A 26919-nucleotide genomic window follows, 5' to 3' on the forward strand; every position below is an offset into this window, starting at 1 on the left:
CCCCTGATTTCCTGTTGGGTGCATCTAATTCTGACACCTGAAAAAAACCGAATGCCTGTGGGCAAGGGTTGGAGGGGCTCGGCAGTCAGGGGCTCCCAGGGGAGAAAACTTGAGCACCCTCGCTGCTGCACAGATGGAGACAGGGGCAGGGTGGCGAGGAGCCCAGGGCAGTGGGCTCTGGAGGCTGAGTATGCCTCCCTCCAGCAGCTAGCAAGGAGGCAGTGATCTCTGCCCTACATCTGTGGGGAACAATTGGTCCAAGGATGTGAACACTTGGGAGCAGATATACTCCCGGGGCCTCCAGGAAGGCACACAACCCTTGGCACACCTTGGTTTTAGCCTCACAAAACCTGAAGCAAAGAAACCAGCTGAGCCGTCTCAGACTTCTGAATTACAGAACTGTGAAACAACAAGTCCCTACATTCTAGAACATTTGTTAGGGCAGTAACAGAAAACACAAAAGGTATTGACTGCCTCAGCTGCCCTGGGAAGCCGAACCTGTTTTACCCCCATGGCTGAAGCACAGTGAAGAGGCCGGAAGTGTCTGCAGGTGTCTCAACAACACTCACCTTGGGTGGAAGTATTTGCTGCCTTGTTTATTTGCAGCACCAACAGTTACAGAACAGATTTTGCACAATGAAGGCTGCAATGCCCTTCCACACGGGGGTGCAGGAAAAGTCCCAGTCCATGCAACAGCTATAAACAGTCCTGGATAATGAGTTTATGAAAAACACTTTCTCTTCCTTCAGCAAGCAAAATTATTTATGAAGCTGTTGCAGTTCAGCAACAGGGAGAAAAAGGGAAAAAAATTACCTCAAACAAGGCAACAGCTCCTTTCCTGGTGGGATCTGTCATTTTACAGACATGAAATATTCATATCAGAGACCTTGCATCTTCAGGGGAGTGAGTTACATTCTAGAGCTACAACAATAAACATTTTCTTTATTACCAGTTGGAAGACTGTCTTTGGACGCTGGTGCTTTAAGGTGTTCGGCTGTTTCTGAGCAGTCTTCAGAAAGGAACTTGCCTCTAATTAACCCTCCAGTTTCACGTACATATCCATTACCTGCCTCTCAATTTCCTCCCCATTCCATTCCAACATTTCAGAGCAGTCCAAATTGGACGTCACATCACAGATCCTAAGCACTCTTCTCCCATCGCAGGGTTGAATTCTTGGCCTGAAGGAAACCAAAGCTTTGGCCAGACAGGAAAACCAATCTTGAGAGGCCAAGCCACTCTGTGCCTCCAGCCCCCCACTGCCAGCAGTAGCAGTAGGAGGCAGGTTCATAAATAATGAATCAGCATCTTGCTGAACTGGTGGGGCTTAAATGGTCTTAAATTCTTCTCAGGTGAAAAATTACCACAATTTTGTGTTCATGGCAGATTTCAAAGAGAGATTTGAAGCAGAGAATCTTTAAGGGACCCTTGCATAGCCAGAAGTCCTTTTCAGACTGATGTACATAAAATATTTACGAACAGGGACTGTGGACAGACTGAAGAGTGAGGGGCTGCTGGGGCCTTGAGAGGACACTTCTTCAGCTTTGCCTTGGGGTCCTGCAGCTCCAGGCACGTGGCTGGCTGCACTCAGCAGTGGCTGTGGTGGCGCTGCGGTATCAGGTAAGACTCCAGCTCCTGGCACTGGTAGAGGGCTACGCTGTCCAACACCCACTCTCTGGTCACCACGGGGGCCGCACACATCTGCCCGATGGCTGGGGACGGGGAACACAAGCAGAGTTTAGTGTTAATTTACATTTTCCCAGATGAGGTTCTAAAGCAATCTATTCTGGGGACCCGGTTATATAAATTCTCAGGGTGAATCAGGACGGAGCCAAATGATGGCTCTTGAGCAGTGCTGCAGGGTGCAGGCCCTGACTCAGAACCCCGAGGAGCAGCTGCTGAGGAAGGCCCACAGCCTTTGGCAATGGCTTTAACATGAACTTCAATCTGTTAAAGGAAAAGCCACCGGAGTGAAACAGTATTGCAACTTAATGATGCAGAAAACCACCTCAAGTGAGAAAGGAAAACAGTATAATGAACATGACATTTGTGCAAAATACACATGTGTATATATATATATATATATATATATATAAGTTCCTGAGAGAATTTTACGATTATTTCTAAGTGGTTGGATTACTAGGATTATTTTATTATTTTTGTGGTTTATCTTTATAATGAATATTTATATTTAATACTCCATGGAAAAAGTTATGCATTACTTTCATTACTTTTTAAATTAATAAAATAAATGTCTATATAGCTAAAATGTATGATAGTATAGTATTTTATATGCTTCTTTTTTTGGATAATTTAAAAAATATATTTATTTTTATTGGAAGGTCAGATTTAGAGAGAAGGAGAAACAAAGAGAAAGATCTTCTATTTGCTGATTCACTCCCCGAGTGGCTGAAATGGCTGGAGTCGAGCCTATCTGAAACTAACAGCCAGGAGCTTCCCCTAGGTCTCTCACACAGGTGCAGGGTCCCAAGGCTTTGGGCCGTCCTCGACTACTTTCCCAGGCCTCAAGCAGGGAGCTGGATAGGAAGTAAAGTAGTCAGGACACAAATTGGTGCCCATATGGGATCCTGGAGCATGCAAGGTGAGGACTTTAGCCACTAGGGTACTGTGCTGGGGCCCTTTTGGGTAATTTTTAAGCTAATTTTCATTACTTTGTAAGATTCAACCTGTTTTGTAGATATGAATAAGAAGTTTGGCAAATAAAAACCAACATAACACTAGTTTAGTGGGAACACTCATTACTTTTCCAAACAATGAGAAAATTTAAAAAGGCATTTTTAGCTGTTCATTCATCTGATAGATGTTCAGTTTGCAGAGAATGGCACTTCTCAAGCGCTGCAAAGTGAGTGGCCAACCAAAGCCGCCCACCAGGCTCCCACCACACGTGGGTCCCACAGCCATCTTACCGAGGAAGCCATCGTCCTCTGCCCAGGCATCTGGCTGCACGACCACAACTGGGTGGGAATCCTGCATCCCCTGGAGGGAACAGAGAACAGTCTTTCCTTAGGACATCAAATACTTCTGGTTTCCTTGTCCTTCCTTGCGCCTCTAGTCTTCTGGCCCCGTGTATGGGCAGAAAAGGCTCCTGAGGCTCCCCTGAGGGAATGATGGGACTGATGAGTGCAACCCTGTCCAGCCCCAGGAGAGGATCCTATGTCTCACCCCCGAAAGGGCATCAAACACTCACTGTGCCTACAGTGAATGACGTAGGTTCCTTCACCACAGACGCACCACAGAGCTGCACCATCCACTCCAGTTGATCTAAATGGAACATGAAGACCTGAAATCACCATGGTGATTTGCATACTTAACCTGAGCCTTCTAACCCCATACTCGACTGGGTGGAAGCCAAAAGCAAGACTTTTCAGGATGAGAGTCCCTGCCACTCTGCTCCAAAGGACAGAAGGGTCTGAACTGAGGCCTCCCTTGGCCTGCTACTGATGGGCAGTCACTTCTCCTTTGCAGTCTCTGTAGGACCAACTGCTAGATAAGATCTGACGGTCTTTTAAATCACACTGAATTTTTTTTTTTTGCCATTAAGTTGCTAAATTACTGGCTAAGACACTGTGTGAAAAAAATACCCACCTTCCCTCCTTGCATCCTAATTCTGTGTTGGTCACTGGTAACCACAGCCAGTGGAAGCTCCATCCTGGGTGGTAATTACAGTGAATGTCAGGAGATAGAAAGATAGTTCATTCCGTTAAAAAAAAGGGTGGTGGTGGTGGAGGGGTACGTGCTGAGCTGGATCAGCACCCTAGGGAACAGGGATCAGACAGAAGGGATTGTGGAGATGGCACCATGTCCTCTGGGACATCTCCGTGGGATATCTTCCCTGAAGGCATCCGTGTAAGTTGTTCCTTCCCATCAGCCCACTTCTGGGCACTGCTCCTCTGCCTTACTGTACTGGGGGTGAATCATTCATCCCTTAAGTGATACTTGTTAGACATCTTGGTTTTCATGTCAGCAAAGTGCCAATTCACTGTGAGGAATCTGTTTGAGCCACACCGGGAAATGTCATGAAAGTCCGTCAACCACCATTCAGGAAGACAGAAGCAAAATGACATTGTCAGGCTGCCTGGCTGCCATTCAAATCTGTGAGCAGATGCTAAGGCCTTCCTTTGAGGAGCACTCCCAGTGCCTGGGGCAGGAATGACACAGCTGCAAAGGGGAACACCCCAGGGCTTTGGTGCTGCTGCACACCTCCCAGAGCTGAGCCCTGCAGCCAGCCTAAACACAAAATCGCAGTCAATGTCAAAGTTAACTAGAAAATGTTCACCAGGAGTCCCTCCCTGCTCTGAGCCTGAGAGCTCCAGACCTTGGGGCTTAGGCTGCTGCATCTTCTTTCTGTTATAAGATGGATCAGGAAGAGATAAAGTGCTTTCTCCAGGTTTCCAGAACCTAAGAAACAATCTCCCTAATTAATTATCCCTGCTATCTTGGGATAGGAGCTCTACCCTGTCTGAGTTGAGAACATATTGAGTCCTGGAGCTCAACTTGTCACCACCCTCATGCTCATGAGGAGCGGCACAATCCAGCCTTTTGCCAGAGGGTAACCTTTAGGTGCTACTCTGGAGAAGTGAGGAATAGCGTCTGGAATAAAATCTTGCAAAATCCCATCCATCTGAGGAAGCTCCATAAGCGGATCTCCCTATTAACATCCCACTATGTGATAGACAGTGGGTCTGGAACCCTGAAATTCCCTTGGCCCTTACCTGTGGGCATGTTGGTAAAGGGCCCGTAGCAACAGATTTCGAAGCCCTTGAAGATCTAGAGGGGTGGGAGAGAAAAGGCATTGGGAATAGAAAAATAAACATGAGTTATAAGACTTTCACAAAACATATAAAAAAATTCTCCAGAAGCAGTAACTTTTACCACTTGAAAACTTCCATCACTTCCCAGAGACAGAACATGGCTGCTTTTCAGAGGTGCTCCATACTCGGCAGTCGTGTTATCCAAAGGCTGAGGACCCTACTTCGTTCCCCCAGCCAGGCCCCGGCTCTTTTCTGAGGACTTGGTGAGTGATTTTATTTCTTTAGGTACCAGAGGGAGGAAAAGACAAAACAAAACAACAAAAAACTCCTGGTCCTTACTTTGTGTACATGAACCATCTTTCCTTTTTCTCTTTTCCCTCTGGTCCTCCCAACACCTTATCCTTCCTTCACACTGTTCCAAGAATAGTCATTGCATCTTTGGGCACTTAAGCAGTTTGTATTCTACAAGGGAAACCTGGTTTGGCTCTGCGCACTGAGCGGATCCCAGGGTCTGGTGTCCTGAAGAAATCAAATCACATGGCACCTCTTAGAGGCCTTTTCCATCCACAGTGCCCAGCAGCGATGTGCCAGCGAACTCTCTGTGATGGTGGAAATGTTCTGTATCTACACTAATACATAGCCAAGAGACATGTGTTCTTGTACACTTGACAATGCAGTTAGGGCGAGAAATTGAATCACATAATTGAAATATCTTAAAAAGAGGATTTGAAAGGTAAAGCAACAGGGAATGAGATATTTTATCCAAGTGAACAAGTGAACACTTGGGTGAACAAGTGAACACAGGCTCTGCCTGCCTCTCTGAAATAGAAAAAAAACCTAAATTTATGCCAACTGGATTGGGATATTTTAATATCATTTTGAGTTACTTTTAAGCTCTGGATCTTTCTTTCTTACTATTCCACTAAAGAGAAAACTGTCTACCTAGAATTCACCTAGTTTCAAAAGAGACCGGGCCAGAGAACACCAGGAAGCTAAAACCAGGAATGGTCGCTTAAGCAATATTATTCCCAATCATGTTTAGCCAGAAGAAATGAAAGGACAGCTAGACAAGTCTGCTTCTGCTTACAGCGACAACTGCTACCTGTGACTTTCTCACTACCTGAAAGTGGATGCTAAAAATCCAACTTGTGGATAGGACCTCAGTGCTTGCCATACAGGCAGCCAGTTGCAGTTACCAGCTGCCATAAGGCAGAGATCAGAAACTGTGACATCCAGACTGACAAGAATGAGGGTCTTTGGTCATGAGATAAGTCCCCTCCACCTGAAGATCTTTTATTTTTTGAAAGGCAGATTTAAAGAGAGGAGGATATAAAGAGAGACAGTTCTTCCATCCTCTGCTTCACTCCACATATGGCCACAGTGACCAGGAATGAGCCAGGTCAAAGCCAGAAACTGGAGCTTCCGAGTCTCTCCCATGGGGGCAGGGGCCCAAACACTTGGGCCATTTTCTGCTCCTTTCCCAGCAGCATTAAAGGGAGGTGGATTGGAAGTGAAGCAGCCAAGATTCAAACAGCGAGCACCCTTATTAAGGGCTGGAGAATCACAGGTAGAGGCTTAGTCTATAATAACACGACACTGGCCTCCAAGACAAGGTTGAGGTTTCACTTCTACAAACACATTTTTTCTTCCAGAGCAAATTCTATGGTGTTATTTCTTTCACTCTTTTTTTTCTTTCCTAAAGAAATCCTACATGACTTTTATTCAGCTCCATCATAAGTTCAGAGTTTGCCCCATTTGCTTCATAATTTTTTAAAATTGTTTTTATTGGAAAGGCAGATATACAGAGAGAAGGAAAAACAGAGAGGAAGATCTTCCATCCACTGATTCATCAAGTGGCCACAACCGCTGGAGCTGAGCCAATCTGAGGTCAGGAGCCAGGAACTTCTTCTGGGTCTCCTATGCGGATGCAGAATCCCTAGGCTTTGCGCCGTCCTCTACTGCTTTCCCAGGCTACAATAAGGGAGCTGGATGGGAAGCAGGGCCAATGGGACACAAGCCAGCACCCATATGGGATACTGGTGCATTTAAGGCAAATACTTTGGCCATGGGGCTACTGTGCTGAGCGCTCATCATTTTCTTTAAAAGATTTATTTGAAAGACTTACTCAAAGGGAGAGAGACAGAAAGAGATCTTCCACCTTCTAGGTCACTTCCCAGATGGTGGCAATGACCAGGGCTGGACAGAGCTGAAGCCAGAGCCCACAGCTTTTTCTGGGTGTCATATGGGTGGTAGGGACCTAAGCATTTGAACTATGTTCCACAGCCTTTTCCAGGCCATTACCTGGGAGCTGGCTAGAGCTGGGACAGCTGGAACATGCACTGATACCCATATGGGATGCAACATCACAAACAGTGGCTTCATCTACTACATCAAGACACCAGGGCCCCATGGGAACATTTAGGATCTTCAAAATGTCATTGCTTTTATCAGGCACTTTGCCTCATTACAATACTGAAAGCACAGGTGGGTGGGTAGGTGGAACCAAAAAATCCCAAAGCACTAGAATTCCCTTTGAAAAGGGGAGCAATCTGGGGTTGCTTCTATCTTGTATGCAGCGGAGTAAAAGCTGCTTCCACGGAGCTCCCCTGGTGAAGGCAGGAATGAAATAGGGCACACAGCTTTTCTCGCCATCTGGAACAGTTATTGGATAGGCTCAGAGGGCAAGGCTGGACTGACACTAAGGGTTCAGAACTCTGGACTTGATTTGTAATCATCTCCAAAACCACCTCTGGTGGTTCCCTCTAAGGCTTCAGTAGAGACAGCTGTTCTGTAAGCATATTCTGAAAACACCCAGCAGTGCACTTAGAAAAGGGAGAAAAAAACCAGACTTGGAGCATAAGCATTTGGTCAGTAACCTGAGAAAGCAACCAGCTCCCCTCAACAAGCAGGGGGAACTCTGGGATAGCTTTAACCACTGAGAGGAGGTTCTGGCGACATCATCTTCTACCTATGATATGGGGAAAGTCATGGAGTTTTTTGGGATCACTTGCAAAGCTAGCAAACTAATCAAATTTTCTCCAATGTGATGCATTCTGTAATCCTTCCAGAAAACATGACACTTTCATTCAGACTTGGGGGTGGGATTTTGGTGCAGTAGTTATGACAGCTCTGCTCCCCGTCCAGCTGCCTGCTAATGCAGATCTGGGAGAGAGCGGAGGACGGCTCTGGTACCTGGGTCCCTGCCATCCACACAGGAGACCCAGACTGAGTGATGGATGTCTGGCTTCAGTGTGGCCCAGCCCTGGCTGCTACAGGCCTTTGGGGGAATGAACAAGTAGCTAGATGACAGGTCTCTCTCTTCTCCTTTGCTGCCTTTGACATAAAATCAAAATAAATAAAATAGAGATTAGATTTGGAACTATACTGCTTGGATTCAACTTCTAGTTCTATCACAAACTGTGATTCTGGGCAATCTGTCTGTATCTCAATTTTCTCATCTGTGTAACAGGCGTAATTACAGTAAACCGCATAGGGTGGTTATGAAACTGTCAATCACGTCAAGGATGGTTGAGTGCTTAAAGTAGTCCCTGGCGTGTAGCGAACATTAGATAAATAGCAGCCGCTATTGATTATTATCATGTTACTTCAGAGACAGACACCGGGGGAAAGAGCAAGGCTTGTAAACATTCACATCTGTTTAAAATCCCAGCTCTGGCAGGGGTGCTTGGCAGTGTCTCAGTTTGCCACTTGAGTGTGCCGGGTTCAAATCCCAGCTACTGTGCTTCCAGATTTCCAGATTTCTGCTAATATGCGCCAACACAAAGCATGACATGACTGAGGTGACTGGGTACCCATACCACATGGGAGACCCAGATTAAGTTCTCAGCTCCTGGATCAGCCTATTCCAGCTGTGGTTGTTATAGGAATTGCAGGAGTGAACCAGTGGATTAGAGAGCTTTGTTTCAAATAAATAAACATAATTAAAAATCCTAGCTCTGGGCCTGGTATGGTAGCCCAGTGGCTAAAATCCCTCACCTTGCAGATACCAGGATGCCATATGGGCACTGGTTCACATTCTACCACTCCATTTCCCATCCAGCTCCCTGCTTGTGGCCTGGGAAAGCAGTAGAGGATGGCCCAAAGCCTTGGGACCCTGCACCCACATCTGACGCCCAGAGGAAGTTCCTGGCTCCAGATCAGCTCAGCTCCAGCCGTTACAACCACGTGGAGAAGGAATCAGTGGATGGAAGATCTTCTCTGTCTGTCCTCCTCTCTGTATATCTGACTTTCCAATAAAGAATAAATGAATCTGAGCCCAGTGCAATGGCCTAGCAGCTAAAGTCCTCACCTAGACGTGCCAGGATCTCATATGGGCGCCAGTTCGAATCCCAGCAGCTACACTTCCCATCCAGCTCCCTGTTGTGGCCTTGGAAAGCCAGTCGAGGAAGATCTTCCTGTTTCTCCTCCTATCTATATCTGCGTTCCCAATGAAAATAAATAAATCTTATATAAAAAAAAGTCTTTCCTGTAGCCCTTGACCCTTTGAGCCTTAATTAACTATGTATAGATCATTTAAAAAGAAAAAAAAAATAAGAAAAAAGAAACCTGAGAAAATAAAAACAACAAATAATTCTTTAAAAAAAATCCTATCTCTGTCACTGATCACCTGACACCTGTACTCCAGAGCAGGCTCTAAATTATACACCTTCTCTAAACCTCCAAGTTCTCTCGTAGACACTATTTACGTACCTGGTTAGGCTGGGAGCAACAGGAAACAATGATCCTAAACCCCTCTGCAAACACGCCTAGGTCATGCTGAGTGCGCATGCAGTGTTGGATGAAAGTTGGAGACCATCTCTGGGAATGGGGCTGGGATACAAAATGGTGTTTGTTTTTTCCCAACAGGAAAAGGGGAATCTCACCTTTCTGTCCCGGGATTCTCTCGCTCGCTTTGGACCTTGGTGGTTTCTTCCATTGATTACATCTCCTCTGACCTCAAAGCCATGCTGAAAGAAAGCCAAAGAGAAGCCTCCTTCAGTGGAAATGGAACAGACACATTGTATTTAAGGTATTTAGAATCACCAGAGTTTTGATCAAAAATAAATAAAATCATTCTTTTTTGCCGGGCTGGGTGAAATGAGCGGATCTGAAATCAATTTGCTTGAGTACATCTTTGTGTGTAGAAACTAACAGCCAGCTCTTCTCACTGGGGCTTCCTGTATTTTAATTTCTTTATTTTTTGTTAAGATTTACTTATTTCTTATTGGAAAGTCAGATATATTGAGAGGAGAGACAGAGAGGAAGATCTTCGTCTGTTGATTCACTCTCCATGTGGCCGCAATGGCCAGAGCTGAGCTGATCTGGAGCTAGGAGCTTCTTCCAGGTCTCCCTTGTGGGTGCAGGGTCCCAAGGCTTTGTGCCACCCTCAACTGCTTTCCCAGGCCACAGGCAGGGAGCTGGATGGGAACTGGAGCTGCCAGGATAAGAACTGGTGCCCATATAGGAATTAGAACCTGTGCCCAAATGGGATCCTGGCATGTGCTAGGCGAGGACTGTAGTCGCTAGGCTATTGTGCTAGGCCCTTTATTTTAATTTCAAACATCTATCTCCTCTCAAAACATTCACTTAGCATTTAGATTGAACTGCTAAGCTTATGCTGTTATAGAGATAACCAGAGAATTCCTGGATCTCTTAAATGAATTGTATATTACCATCCAAAGAAATAAGAGCTTTTTTGGCTTTCCATTGAGATATTCACAAAGTTAATGAAGCCAAATGACAAAATATACATTTAATTCACTGAAGAAAGTTTTCAGAATTACTATTTTTTTTTGACTGAAGGACAGAGAATCAAGAATAATGGAACTGGGGAGGAAAAAGTTTTCAGGAGCAATCAGGAAGAATGCTTAGAAATAATTCTGTGAAACTTCGATAAACAGAGAAGACTGCATGTGCTACCAAGAGTAAGAAAAGAAAAATTAAAAGCAATCATGTAATCACAGCCTACAACTAAAATGAAAAAAACACCTCAAACATTTTCTATTGATAAGGTTATCACTTATTTGAGGATGACTTTCCCATTTATTGTACTGAATGCACGCCTGGGCTTCACGTGTCCCACTTTCTACTTCACCTCTCTTACCCAGGTATTTGGCATAAATTTCAAAATTTCCTCATCTAACAGGTCTGGAGTCTGTTGCACCCCATCAGTTCCTTCCCCGTCTTCTCATCTCACTTCCTGTTACCCACACACACCCGTGTTCAGCCCAAAGTCCAAACAGAATCACCTCTTGGTCTTCTCTTTCCTTCAGCCTCCACCTGTAATCCATTACCAAGTCCCATTTCCCAAAACTCCTGAGCCATCATCTGCCTATAATTTTTAACACCTTAATGACTATGAGAATAAAATTTGAATTCATTGCCAGAGCTCACACCAACTCCTTCCTGATCTGGCTTTTGTCCATGACTTTCTTCCACCTCTTGTCTCAGCCCTAATCCCTGCATGTGATTCACCAATCACCAGTCTCCAGCTTCACTGGTCTGTTTTTCTTTAATAAGCCAGCTCTGTCCTCCCTCGAGACCTTCTTGCTTGCTGTCATTCCTTCGTTTTGTCATTTCGATTTCAGATCAGTCTTTGCACAAAGGTCTTCCTTGCTCTCCTCAACTACTCAGTCTTAGTTCCCAGACATTTGTTAACCTGTTTTACATGTTTTTTTCATAGTATTTATTGATGTCTTAAATTTATGTTTATTTTTTGTGTGTATCTCTACCAGAATCCTACCGTAGCTGGGATTTGGTCAGTGTTGTTTATTGTACTGTCATTTCTTTTTTTAAAGATTTATTTATTTTTACTGGAAAGGCGGATATAAAGAGGAAGACTGATGGTTCACTCCCCAAGAGACCGCAACAGCTGGAGCTGAGCTAGGAGTTCCTCCGGGTCTCCTATGCGGGTGCAGGGTCCCAAAGCTTTGGGCCGTCCTCAACTGCTTTCCCAGGCCACAAGCAGAGAGCTGGATGGGAAGCAGGATTGCCGGGATTAGAACCGGCGACCATATGGGATCCCAGCGTGTGCAAGGTGACGACTTAAACCACTACAGTATTGTGCAGGGCCTGTGTACTGTCATATTTCTAAGGCCTGGAAAAAAACAGGCTCCTCCAAACAGTCACTAAATGAAAGTTCAAACCAACAAAATGCCATTTAATTATTTACAAATACACACTGAAAGGTTGCTAATTTTATTTTGTCTACCTCTTGCTTCCAGCAGCTCTTAGATGGCTGTTCTAAAATTATTCCTCCTCCTACACTCTGTCTTATTTACCTCTCACTGTTCTCAGCATCATAAAGAGCAACATCTCTCAAGAAATCTGATTTCTAAACAGATACATTTGTATGTTGATATGCAGGACTTTTCTTCCAGCAACAGTGAACAGTTTTTCAGAAGATGCACATATGTATCTTCTCTCCAGCAATCTTTCCTCTGCTTGGTAAGTTCCTTTCCTTCACCTCCAGGAAAGGACTCTTTTGAAATCTGGAACAAGTTAATAATGACAGAGAATGTCTTGATAATCTCCAGACTCAAGGAAAATTCGGGGAGAGTGGTTTATCGAGGAAAGGAAGTTGGTAAGTTTTGTTTTTGACTAGTTGTCTCAGTGGCATCAAGTGTCTGATTAGTTAGCAAGATCAAGTACCCACCTCATGCAGCATCTTTCTTTCTTTCATAGACTGGATCACCCCTGAAGAGACCGCAGAAAAAACAGGTCACAAAGAGCAGAAGCACAAGCACTTTTTAAGGAAATAGAGCTCAAAAGTGTGGGAAGAATTGGTAACTCTTCTCCCTCTAAAGCCACAGTTCTTTAATACAGCTGTGGCAGAGATTCAATGCTTAATTTAAACATTATAAAATTGTTGACTGTACACATATTTCTGCTCACTATTAAGCAATCTCTTAGTTCATATGCTAACATTGCTAGGAGCAGATTAGGTCCTATTAGTTATAAAAGAAATCCATTTCCCCAACATCACCAGCTTATCTGAACAAAGTGATGTGCAGGAACGATAAAGCTAGCTTTGTGGCACCATTAAAGACCTTTTGGTAATTCAGAATCGGCAACAGCAAAAACCTTACGTGTTAAAATGTTAGGTGCAAGAACGTAATTCAGAAGTGTTAAAGGGAGAAGGGAAGAAACTGTATTGTACTTACAGAAATAGCTAACTATCCATTTTCCTCCTGCAATTCCCAGAAAATATTTCAGTGTCCGTTCACACACAAATTCAGCATCTGCAGAATGAAAAACATCCAAAGGATTTAAAGAAGAAAACAGCATCAGGAAGTGCTCCTCTGAGAACCTAAATAGCTGCAGCTCTTTTTGCTCTCAAGATCAATCTGGGTGGATGACTCTGACACCCCTGGTGATAAAAATCAGAGGCCAGAAGCACCACTAATTATAACCAGCAGGTGCAGGTCTCTGGAAGCCTGGAAGAGGCACACATAAACTTAAGATCAGATGAAATGCCTGCCCCATCTTCCCGATGCCAACCCAAGCAAAGGTTTCCATTGTCATGCTCAAGGATTTATCAATGGCAGTTACATAGATGAACAAGGATGGAGAAGATTTACCCTACTGGATTTTTGAACCACGAAGGAGAAGCAAATAACGTTGTGGAAATCCTAAATCTGCAATGTCAGTTAATGTGACCAATGTTCATCTCCAGAAATTCTAAGCCCACAACACTCTTGAGAGGGACAGGAAAAATACAAAGTATTTTCATAGATTTTCTTTCTGATATGTTACTTTAGAAAGCAGTAGCTGAAGGATCACTTGTGTTGTGTTTCCTAGTGTTTCAAAGACTCTTTGAAGGACTAAGCACACAGAGACAGGGCTATGTAGCTTTAAATAGGAGAAATGTATTCCACTTAATCCTAAACACAGCGGGCCACCTGCAAGCAGCAGCAGCGGCCGTTCTCTGCTAGAATTTCTCATAATTTTTGAAGTTTTCTGTTTAACTGTTGCCAAAAGCAGATTTAATAACATGCTTTAAAGTTTCTTTTTCCTCCTTTCCAGTTCAAAAGCAGCGAATGTTGTATTGGCTTTGAGTTAAAGACCGAACTACTTTGGACTTAATTTGCATTTTAAAACTTTCTTTTCACCTTTCACCAGCTTTGACCCAAACCTACAACTAGAGCTTTATATCAAATATTAATGATATTTGCCTGTAAATCAGTAACCAGTTTGTGGTTCCTTGTCCTGACACCTGGTTGCAATGAGTCCCACTGTCTGGCCCCAGGACAGGACAGACGCCTCAGGCTTCAGAGGTTTGAACAGAGTAAGCATCAGGGGCCTGGAGCCTCTGAGGGAGCACCTGCAGCTCCATGCACAGGAACATCCTGACAGCGGCCTAGCAGGTTCAGAGAACCCCTGTCAGAATGGTTTTAGAGTAGAGCCATAATAAGCATCTGCTGCACCCTCCAATGCCATGGTCCTTGTGCACATGCAACTATGCTTCCAGGTACCACTTCCTCAGCGCTCTGAAGACAGTTATCTTCTTTAACATCTTTGAATGCCTTCCTTCTTTTCCTCTTCAATAGCACTGACTTCCTTTCCCCATCTTTGCTGGTATACATTCTCGTTTGTCAGTGATTGTCCTAACCCATGAGGTACAACCAAACTATATTTAGGGACACCTATAAAGACTTAAACTAAGCAATAAATATACTAGTCAGGGAACTTTGAAATAAATGAATAAATGTCATTGAAATATTCACAGAACAAGGTGCTGGCACGGTACTGCTGGTTAAGATGATGCCTGCAATGCTAGCATTCCATTTGAAGGTTGGTTTGTGTCCTGACTGCTTCATTTCTGGTCCAGCTCCCTGATAATACACCTGGGAAAGCAGTGGAAAATGATCCAAATACCTGGGACTCTGCTACCCATGCGCAGACCTGGATGGAATTCCAGGCTCCTGGCTTGGCCTAGTCCAGCCCTGGCTGGTGCAGCCACTGGGGATTGTACTTGCAGATGGAAGATTTCTCTTGGTCTCTCCCTTTCTTTCTGTAACTCTGCTTTTTGCATAAATAAGTACATTTTAAAAAAAAAACCTGCAGAATCAAAAACTTTGGAGTTAATCAAATAAGCTTTTTCAGTACTCTGAGTGTTTACTCAGATTTAGGTTATATCAACTAAAAACTCCCAGATGCTCCTTTTATCATGTAAATTATAATTAAAATTTAAAAAGTAGAAAATGGAGATATGTGGCCTTTAACCATCCATATTTCATATTTTTTTAAATTTAAAGATTTTATTTTTATTTAAAAGGTAGAATTAGAGGAGAGAGAGAGATCTTCTACACACTGGTTCATTGCCCAAATGGCTGCAATGGCTGGCCAGAACTGAGTCAATCTGAAGCCAGAAGCCTTGGTCTCCCAGCTGGGTGCTAGGGTCTTCCTCTGCTGCCTTCTCAGTCTATAAGCAGGCAGATGAACTGGAAGTACAGCAGGCGGGATTGAAATGGCATTCATATGGGATGCCAGTGCTGTAGCTTTGGGAAACTTCATCTACTACACCACAGCACTGGCCTCTCATTCCATATTTGAATACCTGGGTTTGATACACATGTCTCCTCCTCCTGACTACGCTTCCTGGTTATGCAGACCCCCATGAAGCAGCAGTGAGAGCTCAGGGGTTCCTACCACCGCCAGGGGAGAGACCTGGATTGAGTTCTCTGCTTCCAACTGTCTCAGCCCAGCCCTGAAACACCCAAGCATTTGGGGGAATGAACCAGCAGATTAGAGTTCTTTCTATTTCTGTCAATTTCTCAGATAGATATAGATAAATAAATAAATATCAATTGATACCATTGTGTAGTGGGTTAAGAAAGCCATCACCTGGGATGGCTGCATCCCATATGGAAGTACCTGAGATTCATTCTTTTTTTTTTTTTTTTAAAGATTTATTTTTATTATTTTTTCATTGGAAAGGCGGATATACAGAGAGGAGAGACAGAGAGGAAGATCTTCCATCCGATGATTCACTCCCCAAGTGAGCGCAACGGGCCGATACTATGCCGATCCGAAGCCAGGAGCCTCTTCCGGGTCTCCCACGCGGGTGCAGGTTCCCAAAGCTTTGGGCCGTCCTCAACTGCTTTCCCAGGCCACAGGCAGGGAGCTGGAAGGGAAGCGGGGCTGCCGGGATTAGAACCGGCGCCCATATGGGATCCCGGGCGTGCAAGGCGAGGACCTTTAACCACTTGCGCCACCGTGCCGGGCCCCCTGAGATTCATTCTTGCTTCCACCTCTGCTTTAGCTCCAGCTTTCTGCTGACGCCCCTGGGAGGCAGCAGATGCTAGATTGCTTAAGTACCTGAGTCTGCCGCCCATGTGGGAGCCCCACATGGAGTTTCTGATTCCTGCTTCAGCTTAGCCCAGCCCCAACTGCTCTGGGCATGTAGGGAGTGAACCAGCAGATGGAAATCCTCTCTGTCTCCCACTCTGTCTTTCAAACAAATAAAAGTGAATGAATAAACATGTTATTACAGGTCAAAGCAATGTCAGAGCTACTGAAGTTCCTTCTTAAAAACTGAACAATTCTCAAACCAAGTGTTCCATGCAGGGAGGCTCTCTAGATTTGAGTGCAGGTTTCTGCCCTGTACCTGCTTAGCCTCAGTTGTTACTGCAGGACACAGGCACTGCCGCATCAGCAAGGCAGTCAGCCAGTGTGCTCCAGGCAGGCAAATGGGCTCAAGATGCTCCAAATCTTTTTTTGTTAAATTTTATTTTATGACACAGTTTCATAGGCTCTGGGATTCCCCCAACCCTTCCCCCAATATTGAATTCTTCCATATTATTACAGTACTACAGATCATAACCAGTCATGATTCCTTCATTGCGGACATGGATCACGCAGAGTCCAGACAAATTCAACAGTTTCATTGGGAGACTTCTCCATCCTTGGTCTGAAAGTTGAAGGATGCTCCAAATCTTAAGCTTAAGTACAAGAGGGTCAGGAACTGATAAAACTCATTTGTTTTTCATAGGGCAGTGACTGACTACTGGAAGACAATAACCTAGGCCATGCTTAACAAACACAGGTTGAGTATCCCTTTCCAAGACACTGGGGAACAGCCTGCTACAGATTTTAGAATATTTGCATAGTCAGCATATGAGCTACCATGGTGACAGAATCCAAATTTAAACATGAGACACATTCTGTTAGGTCTGACACATGCCTTCACACGTAACCAAAAGGGAATCTATACAATATTTTTAGTGTACATTTGTTTTAACTGTGACCCATCACGTGAGGCCAGTTGCTACACATATCAATTACGACGTCATATCATTGCTCAAAATATTTCAGATTTTGGATTTTCAGATTAGGGATGCTCAACCTATATTCGTATTTTTATTTATTTTTTTTATATTTGTATTTTTAGTGCTCACTTTGGCAGCACGTATACTAAAATTGGAACATATTTTTAACATGATTTTATGTAAAAGACACAGCATATTTTGTAAAGGTTCTTGACATACCTGTTTTCATAATGACATGAGTAGTCTCTTCGGTAATTACATTATTTAGAGTGATGTGGAATTTCTTGGCAAACTTTTGCACCAGTGACTGAAATCAAGCAAATACTGCATTACAGGAAGGTAACTCCAGTACACAACTTAAAGTATTAGTTTCCCTAGTTCTGAATCTCTACTTCTCTCAGAAAAGATACATTTTTTTCTTTTTTATTATACCATGACCCCAGCTTCAAAGCAAATAATTTAATTAAAACTAAGTAAAATTAGAGGAAGACTCTGTAAGACAAGGAACAAAAATCCAAGCTTCAAAAATAATACTAATTTTTCCTTTAATAAGCTGACAGTTTCTTTGTGTAGGACACTGTAGCATAATTTAGACTTATCAGCTTATACTTAAAATAATTATTACTTTCTTTATTTCAAAGGCAGAGTTACAGAGACAGGTAGAGATATACATTCCATCCACTGGTTCAGCCCCCAGATGGTTACACCAGCCACGGCAGGGCCAGGCCAAAGTCCAAAACCAGGAGCTTCTTTCAGGTCTCCATGTGGGTGCTGGGGCTCAGGTACTTGGGTCATTTTGTGCTTCTTTCTCTGCTGCATTAGCAGTGAGTTGGTTAGAAAATAGAGGAATCAGGGCTTGAAACTGGCTTCTAAATGGGATACTGGCTTTGCAGGCAGCAGCCTAACTTGTTAAGCTACAACACTAGTCCTTTAGCTTATACTTTAAGAATGTATAGAAAGCAATACTATAGATAACTGTTTAAAACAATGATTCAGGGGCTTAGCAGTGGGTTAAGCTGTTGCTTGCAAGAGTCTTGACTATTACACTTCCAGTTAAACTTCCTGACCGAGAAAGTACCAGTAACCCATCCTAGTACTTCGGTCAACGCCACCATGTGGGAGACCTGGATGGAGTTTTGAGCTGTTGTCTTAACAGGCGTTGGGGAAGTAAACTAGCAGATGGAAGATCTCATTCCTTTTGCCTTTTGAATAAAGTAAATAAATCTTTAAAACAGAAAAAAGCAATTCAATTCTGATAGTTACAAAACAGTCAAATAAAGATGCTAGTACAGCTAAGTGCAAAAATTATTCATTCTGGGACTAGCATTGTGGCACAGCAAGCTAATCCTCTGCCCTGTGGTGCTTGCCTCCCACATGGTGCTGGTTTATGTCCTAGCTGCTCTACTTCTGATTCAGTTCTTTGTTTATGGCCTGGGAAAGCAGTGGGGGATGGCCCAAGTCCTTAGGACCCTGCACCCACAATGGGAGACCTGGAAGTAGCTCCTGGCTTCCAGCTTTGGATCAGTTCATCTCTGGCCATTGTGGCCATTTGGGGAGTGATACTGCAAGAACCTCCTCTCTCTGTAAAATTTGCTTTCAAATGAAAGTAAGTAAATCTTCAAGTCTTCAAAGAAACAAACAATAACAACTATTAATTCTCTCTTAAGGAATGGAAGAAAGCCACAATCCAGAGTTCTCTAGTTATTATCTATCAACCAAATACAAGCCAATTGCATAGCTGACACAATTGGCAGTTTCTGGATGGTAAATAACTTCTTTTTCCAAGGGTTATCCTTTACTGGCCATGGTCACCCACATCCACACAATATTAATATGTCACACAATATTGCAATGCAGGCCACCCATCTCTCTTCAAGCTTACTCCTTACTGCCACTGGGCGCTAAGAAAAGGCTGGCTGGAGTTAATGACATCCTCCCATTTTGCCACTGCCCTCTGCCAGGATCATTAGCAATTCTGAACTGATTAATTGCTGAAATCCCAGCCTTGAGACAGTGCTCAGTAAGAAGAGCAACTGCTGAAAAGATCATCTTAATACGGGCTACAGAATTAATCATGCGTAATACAGTCAGTAGCTTTCATCATAAATTTACCACACTTCAGCAGGTCTGAATGGAGCCCAAGGCTTCCCTCGCTGCTTGTTTAAGGCAACACATATCAAGCCGCCTGCAGTCCAATTTGCAACTCAGAATTGCCAGGGCCAGAAAAATCAGACCACTATAGCCATCTTTCGAGATGAACTCACAAAACAAAGGAATAAGGAAAGCTAATTTTCAGTGAATAAATGGAAGTTCTAGCTACACAAAGAAGTGATAGAGTCATTTAGACAGATACAGTGTGAAATTTTCTAGGGCCCAGCATGAGGGCTCAATTGGTTAATATCCTTTGCAAGCTCCAGGATCCCACATGGCTGCCGATTTGTTTCCCAGCTGCTCCATTTTGCATCCAGCTCTTTGTTTGTGGCCTGAGAAAGCAGTGGAGGATGGCCCAAGGCCTTGGGACCCTGTACCCACACATGAGTGTTCCTGGCTCTGCAATGATTCAGCTCTGACTGTTGCAGCCACTTGGGGAGGGAACCAGCAGATGGAAGAGTTTCCTGTTTCTGTCAATCTGCCTTTGCAATACTTTTTTCAAAGTTTTGGAGCACATTACTAGTGTAGGAATGGATCTGTGTGCTGATATTGTTAATACCCATCACCTTGCACTTATTTACTGTGTCTCATGGAACACACAGCTTACTTTATCCTTTCTACGGAGGAATGTATCTAGTCATGGAGGTTAAGCTAAGTCCCCAGTCACAGAGAGCTAAGCATGAGAAACGGTTCTTTACCTATGAAGGATCTATTAGCGAATATTCCAGAATTACTCAGTTATCTCTCAGCATGCAAGAAACAGCCACTCATGTTATCATTTTAATCCATTTGACAATCTGGGTGTTATCATATTTTAAAGAAATACTTATTCAATTCTAAAATGACATGATAATTAATTATAGGAAAATCAAATTTCCCAGGATGTCTGAAATCTAAAGCAGCTCAGGCAGAAAGGAGGTTTCAGTGGTCTATGTTTTACCAGGTATTTTTGCACAATGTGAAGCAACTCCCACATCTGGCATGAGAGGCCCACCAAGATGCCAAAATCCTAATAGAAAAAGGTGCTGGAGGGCAGACATGACAAGACAGGCGATTAAATAACTGTCTTACAAGCCAACATCAAGACGAACACAGACTGGAGTCATGCCACTGTCTGGCAGGATGCTTGGAACCAGTCTGGATCTAGTTAAACATGCTGGGAAGTTTATTCACACGTGAACTGCAGAAGGAAAAAGATGCCTACTTGGTTCATTAGACAAAAAGAAAAAGCAAATTCAAAAACTTTATATCATAACCTGAAGTATACAGTTTCTTTTTGGTTAATACCTAATACATATTTTCTTAGGAAATGATCTAAAAAGATAATCCATACAATAGCTTTTTCTTGATGCAAACTTCAGGATTTACTAATGAAAGTTACATAGACTTGTGTGTTTGTTTCCCAGATTTGCGGCATGTTATTAAAGCCTCAGTCATTGAGAGACGCATGGATATACTCACAAATTCTTTAGAGGTCAAGCCCGAAACTACCACGGACATCGCATTGCCGCTCCTTTCTGTTGAGGATGCCAGCTCTGGTTTATCCAGCTTCACACTTTCTTTTCCTGCTTTGTATCCAGCGCTCTCAGTAGCTGAACCCTTGCAAAATTCTGCAACTTCAAACTCAGGTAATTTCAATGTAGATATTGCAGCTGGCCCAGGGGCTCTATTCTCAGGAGAAGGTTCTGGGTCATCAAAGAGGCTGATTCCAGATTCCAAACAGGAGGTGCCCTCTGAAAGGAATGGAAGAAGCATAATCTACATGACAATGAAACTTGAATTACAACTGTGCAGCCCAGTGAAGCTATCTTGAGAGGAAAATGGGTACACTGACATACCGCGTAGTGGCTTCCCTTTGTAATTGTAAAAACAACCAGGTGTCCAATAAACTGTGATACATTTCATTCAGTGGAGCTTTTCTTTTAAGTACAACATTAATGCAAAATAAAACAGAGAAACATTTCTAACACATTAAAGTTGAGGAACATTTATATTGATTCTACTTTAAGAATACAGACTTTATTGAAATGGCTAAATAGAGGCCAGCATAATGGCACAGTGGCCTAAGCAGAAGCCTGCAATATGGGTATTCTGTATCAGAGTGCCAGACTAGTCCCTGCTGCTCCATTTCTGATCCAGCTCGTTACTAATAAGGCTATGAAAACAACAGAGGATGGTTCAAGTACTTGGGTCTCTGCTACTCCTGTGGGAAAACCGATGGAGTCCCACGTTGCTGGCATTGGCCTGGACAGGCCCTGCTGATTTTACCTATCTCAGCAGTATCAGCTTAAGAAAGATCTTTCGCTCTCTACTGGTCACTCTTTCAAAGAAATACTAGTCTTTTTTTTTTTTTTTTTTTTAAGATTTATTTATTGGAAAGTCAGATATACAGAGAGGAGGAGAGACGAGAAACAGAGAGGAAGATCTTCCGTCCGATGATTCACTCCCCAAGTGAGCGCAACGGCCGATGCTATGCTGATCCAAAGCCAGGATCCAGGAACTTCTTCCGGGTCTCCCACACGGGTGCAGGGTCCCAAAGCTTTGGGTTGTCCTTGACTGTTTTCCCAGGCCACAAGCAGGGAGTTGGATGGGAAGTGGAGCTGCCGGGATTAGAACCGGCACCCATATGGGATCCCGACGCGTTCAAGGTGAGGACTTTAGCCGCTAGGCCACTCCGCCGGGCCCGCAATAATAAGTCGTAATACAAAAAGAAAAAATGACTAAAGAAAGACAGCAGAGGTTGATGCTGTGATGTAGGAAACTAAGCTGTCACCTGTAGTGCTGGCATCAGTTATGGGTGCCAGTTCGAGCCTCATTGGCTTCACTTGTAATTCAGATGCCTGCTATTACACCTGGGACAGCAGCAGAGACAGCCCAAGTACTTGGTCCTGGGCACCCATGTGGGAGACCTAGGTATAGCCCCTGACTATGGAGGCCATTCAAGCAGTGAGCCAGCAGATGGAAGATCTCTCTGTCTGTATTCCTCTCAGTAACTCTTTAAAACAAATTAAAAAAAAAAAAAACAAAACCAAAAAACCCAACACAAAAAGTCCCTAATGAATGCACCCAAATATCACATTTGATGCCAAATAACATCTTTTATGAAAGTATGTTTTTAGGATTAATTTAAAACTTTATTTACTGATTAAAACTTCGATTAATTGATTTATTTAAACATTTTATTTTTATTGGAAAGGCAGATTTGCAGAGAGGAGAGACACAGAGAAAGATCTTCCATCCACAGGCTCATTCCCCAAGTGGTTGCAACTGCTCAAGTTGAGCTGATCTGAACCTAAGAGCCAGGAGCTTCTTCTGGATCTCCGATGTGGGTGCAGGGTCCCAAGGCTTTGGGCTGTTTTCAACTGCTTTCCCAGGGCACAAGACAGTAGCTGATAGGGAAGCAGAGTAGATGAGACATGAACTGGCGCCCTAATGGAATTCCAGCGTATGCAAAGTGAATGCAGAAGATATATAGTCATTTATATCCATTAATACATTAAAAAAAGAATTTGCTTCAAGATTTGAGTCATTTGTCAATGAAAAACAGGCCTAAAACTTCTAGAACTATAGAATTCCTTCCTAACATTTGAACAACATACTTATTCCCATCCCCTATGTTATTAGTTAAATCAACATAGAAAGACTATTAGCTGTGGCTCTCTTCAAGTAAGCTTAGATTACCATTCAAGTTATTTCTCAAAAATGGCTTAAACATAAAAAAGAAACATCAATGAGAAACTAATAAATCGGAAGGCTGCTTAGTCACAATAGTTTCATATAGGACTCAGAGAAAATAAAAGTGTCATTTCCATTGGAGCAGATGAAATATTACCTGTCTCTTGTGTGGGCAAATAAGACTGTGACCTTGAATCTTGCGGCTCCGACTTTTCCACCTGCTGCTCTTCCACACCAGCATCCTTAGCGGGCCCTTCTGGAGCTGGGCAGTTTTTGTTTTGAAGACTGCTAGGGTGTCCGTCCCCACTGCCGAACAACTGGGATTCAGGAATGGGACAGCTAAGCCAGATGAAAGAGAAAAGACCATCATGATCAACTGTAGAAGGACAGATCAGCCCAAAGCCTAACTGACAGTTCACAGCTGGATCAGAAGCAGCAGAAGCAAAGAGCACACGTGATGGCCTGGACACTGGGATTCATGCTTCTGTCAACATGTCAGGGCTGACGTATCTACTCTTAGGGACTGGCTATCTCCTAGCTGTTTAAAACATGTCAGAAAATCTGACCAAATTATCCACTGCCAGTCACTCACTATTCCATTGGAAATCAAATAAATGTGTTAAAAATGGCATCTTACGAAATCAGAAAAATTGCTCCATCTACTTGCTCTATCCAATTTTAACAGAGGATTTAGAAACAAGGCCATTGCGCTGGATCCAGGGACTATTCAATGTCCAAAAAATATATATACATATATATATATATTTTTTTTTTGAAAATAGCTCCTATGTTGGTACTTTTTAAAAAAATTAATTAATTTATTTTTTAAATTTTTATTGGAAAGGCGGATATACAGAGAGGAGAGACAGAGAGGAAGATATTCTGTCCGATGATTTACTCCCCAAGTGAGCGCAATGGCCGATGCTATGCTGATCTGAAGCCAGGATCCAGGAACTTCTTCTGGGTCTCCCACACGGGTGCAGGGTCCCAAGGCTTTGAGCCGTCCTTGACTGCTTTCCCAGGCCACAAGCAGGGAGCTGGATGGGAAGCGGGGCCGCCAGGATTAGAACCGGCATCCATATGGGATCCCGGGCGTGCAAGGCGAGGACCTTAGCCAATGCGCCAATGCACCACCGCGCCGGGCCCCAAAAATATATTTTTAAAAGATTCATTTATTTTTATTACAAAGTCAGATATACAGAGAGGAGGAAAGACAGAGAGGAAGATCCTCCGTCTGATGATTCACTCCCCAAGTGACCACAACAGCCAGTGCTGTGCCGATCCAAAGCCAGGAACCAGGAACCTCCTCCAGGTCTCCCACACAGGTGCAGAGCCTCAAGGCTTTGGGCCATCTTTGACTGCTTTCCCAGGCCACAAGCAGGGAGCTAGATGGGAAGTAGAGCTGCTAGGATTAGAACTGGTGCCCAAATGGGATCCTGGCACACTCAAGGTGAAGACTTTAGCCACTAGGCCACCGCACCAGGCTGAAAAATAAATAAATCTTAAAAAAATTATTTTCCCCTGTTTGAAGGGGGAGTGGGAGGAAAAGAAAGTAAAAGAGAGGAAAGACAGCAAAGAAATAGATTTTTCACCTGCTGGTTTACTTCCCAAATGTTTTCAACAGCTAGGGTGGGGGCCATCTGGAGTGTATGTATTTGAGCTATTATGTGCTACCTTCCAGGAGGCACACACACACATCAAGAAGTAGAGTAACCAGAAGGCAAACTGGCATCTGGACATGGGATGTGGGCATCCCAAGCAGTGCCACAATGCCTGCGCTGTAAAGTATTTTTTGCAAATACAATGTTATACAGTTTTATACCAATAGTAATTTGAAAAATGAATTTCAGAAAAATCTGAACATCCAGATTTGCTAGATTCTTAGAAGAGATTTTATTTACGGCAAACACTACTTTGGAAAAGTTGTCTCTCAGCTTCCAGGCTTGTTCAATTGTTTTTTTTTTTTCTTTAAATTAGTTTTTCTTACTATTATTTTCTCTCCCTCTTCTCTCTATTGGTTCAACAGCTAAAGATGGGTCAGACCAAACCAGGGGCTTGGAGCTTCTTTCAGACCTCCAGGTGTGTGGAGAGTCCCCAGAATTTAGGTCATCTTCCACTGCCTTCCCAGGCATTCCCACAGGGGGCTGGATAGGAAGGAAGTGGAGCAGCTGTGACATGAACTGTGCCCTTATGGGTCGCTGGCACTGCAGGCAGAGGCTTAATCCACTGTATCATGGCACTGGAGCCTGTTATTGTTCTTAAACTTTTACAAATATTTTAATTTTATTTGAAAGACGGAGAAACAGAGACAAAGAGAATCTTCCAACTGCTTGTTTACTACCCAAATGTCCACACAACAGCTAGGTCTACCCTAGGTCGAAGCCAGGAGCCCAGGGTTCAATCTGGTTTTCCAACATGGCTAGCACGGACTCAAGTATTTGAGCCATCATCTGCTGCCTCTTAGTACATTAGCAGGAAGCTGGAGTGGAAGTAGAGGAGCTGGGCCGTGAGCCAGGCACTGTGATGTGTGGGCACTTTAACGGCCGCTCCACTCGCTCACTGTGGCTTGTATTTCTATATTTTACCCTGACCTTCAGAAGGAGAAGGTCTATCTAACTGCACAATTCTCATACTGCAGCTTGTGTCTAGTATAGGGTCAAAAGCTTATTTCCCAGTTTAAGAGACAGGTTCTAGAGCAGTGAAAGGTCATAAATTTTTGAAAACAAAACAAAACAAAATGGAGATAGTATGGGGTTAGTCAACCGAGGGGTTTCAGCAGGCAGGTGTGTGGCTGCTCAGGAGGCCTGCATCTCTACCAAAACACCTGGATCGTCATGACACTTGGTACTGGCGCCCCAATGCAGCTTTCTGCCTATGCAAACCCAGGAAGGCAGCAGCTTATGGATCCAGTAGTTACGTCTGTACCACGCACTAGGAAGCCCTGGATGGAGCTTCTGGCTCCTGGCTTCAGAATACAATTGGAAAAGGAATCAGTGGGAGGGATCACGGCCTATCCCCGACCCTAAGATGTCATGTGGATATCACAGCCAACATTTCTTACCTTTTAGCTGCTGGTCCTATATTGTTGCTGTTGGAACCATGCACAGATACTGGGAACTTGTCCACAGAAAGGCTTTCTGGATTCTGGCTGACAGGAGATTCACCACGATTCTCTGAAGTTAGTATTGCTTTAAATGGAATAAAAAAAAAAAAAAAAAGAAGAAATCTACTTTGTTTGTCCTGATGGTGATAATTCAGGTGAGAACATCAATTTTTTTCAAGAGAAGCAATCAGTGACAATCAAATTGGTTTTCAACACGCATTCAGCTAACATTTTACATTTGCGATGCGACAGATGCCAGCACTGAATGGAACTAAGTGATTAAAAACTGATAATAAAAGGAACATTTAAAATTGAGCAAATAAAGACACTCGGCTGAGAAAAGCATCTTTCTATTCTTTTTGACCTGAAATGATAATGAAAACAAGAATGTGCAATAATTTTTTATCTTTGCTGCAAACAAAATAATACTAAATCCCTTGAGCTAGCAATGGAAGCGAGCTGGGGAAGTACAAAGCAGCTCTTTTCCTGGCTCCAGTCTCCACAGGGAAGCTCATACGGCATAGGATACAAGCTTTTGCCCATGTGAAGAAAGGGGTGAGGGGCTGGGGATCAGATGAGAGCAAAAAAAAAAAACATCCCTCAAAAGAAAAAAAAGAAAAACACAGGTGACATTTCCTAAATATTTTTCAATTACTTAGGAAAAATAAACAAAATTAAACAAAAGCAATAATCAACACAAAAAAATCTAAGTTTTGGCTTATGGGGAATGCTGATATAATACACAGAAATGATCATGAAACGACATAATAGGGGAAAGAACACAAAACAGACCCAAGGCCAAGTTCTAAAATTTTAGTATACTCTTTTCATTTATTAAATCCTTCAAATGAGTTCCTGTACCACTGCCCTCAGGAACTGGCTTCAAGTAGGACTATTTAAAATGCAGAACACTGGAAAATCACAAACGTCTGATACGATTAAAAAGTCACTG

The 26919-nt window shown here is 43.4% G+C and overlaps 1 protein-coding gene across 1 annotated transcript in view; it reads right to left on the bottom strand.

Moving 5' to 3' along the window:
• Window positions 1-575: 575 nt before the first annotated feature.
• Window positions 576-26919, bottom strand: part of LOC121166558 (breast cancer type 1 susceptibility protein homolog) — a 64359-nt gene continuing 38015 nt past the window's right edge. The window contains exons 12-22 of the mRNA XM_040995749.1: window positions 25926-26052; window positions 23022-23203; window positions 20651-20922; window positions 17258-17345; window positions 12932-13009; window positions 12424-12464; window positions 9653-9736; window positions 4731-4785; window positions 3206-3279; window positions 2925-2985; window positions 576-1709 (exon numbers count right to left, since the gene is read on the bottom strand). Coding sequence (XP_040851683.1) covers window positions 1585-1709; window positions 2925-2985; window positions 3206-3279; window positions 4731-4785; window positions 9653-9736; window positions 12424-12464; window positions 12932-13009; window positions 17258-17345; window positions 20651-20922; window positions 23022-23203; window positions 25926-26052 — 1187 coding nt within the window. The 3' untranslated portion in view covers window positions 576-1584. The remainder of the gene's footprint in view (window positions 1710-2924; window positions 2986-3205; window positions 3280-4730; window positions 4786-9652; window positions 9737-12423; window positions 12465-12931; window positions 13010-17257; window positions 17346-20650; window positions 20923-23021; window positions 23204-25925; window positions 26053-26919) is intronic.

The sequence above is a fragment of the Ochotona curzoniae genome, unplaced genomic scaffold (assembly GCF_017591425.1).
Source record: "Ochotona curzoniae isolate NIBS_2020 unplaced genomic scaffold, NIBS_Ocur_1.0 patch175, whole genome shotgun sequence".
Taxonomy (NCBI): Eukaryota; Metazoa; Chordata; class Mammalia; order Lagomorpha; family Ochotonidae; genus Ochotona; species Ochotona curzoniae.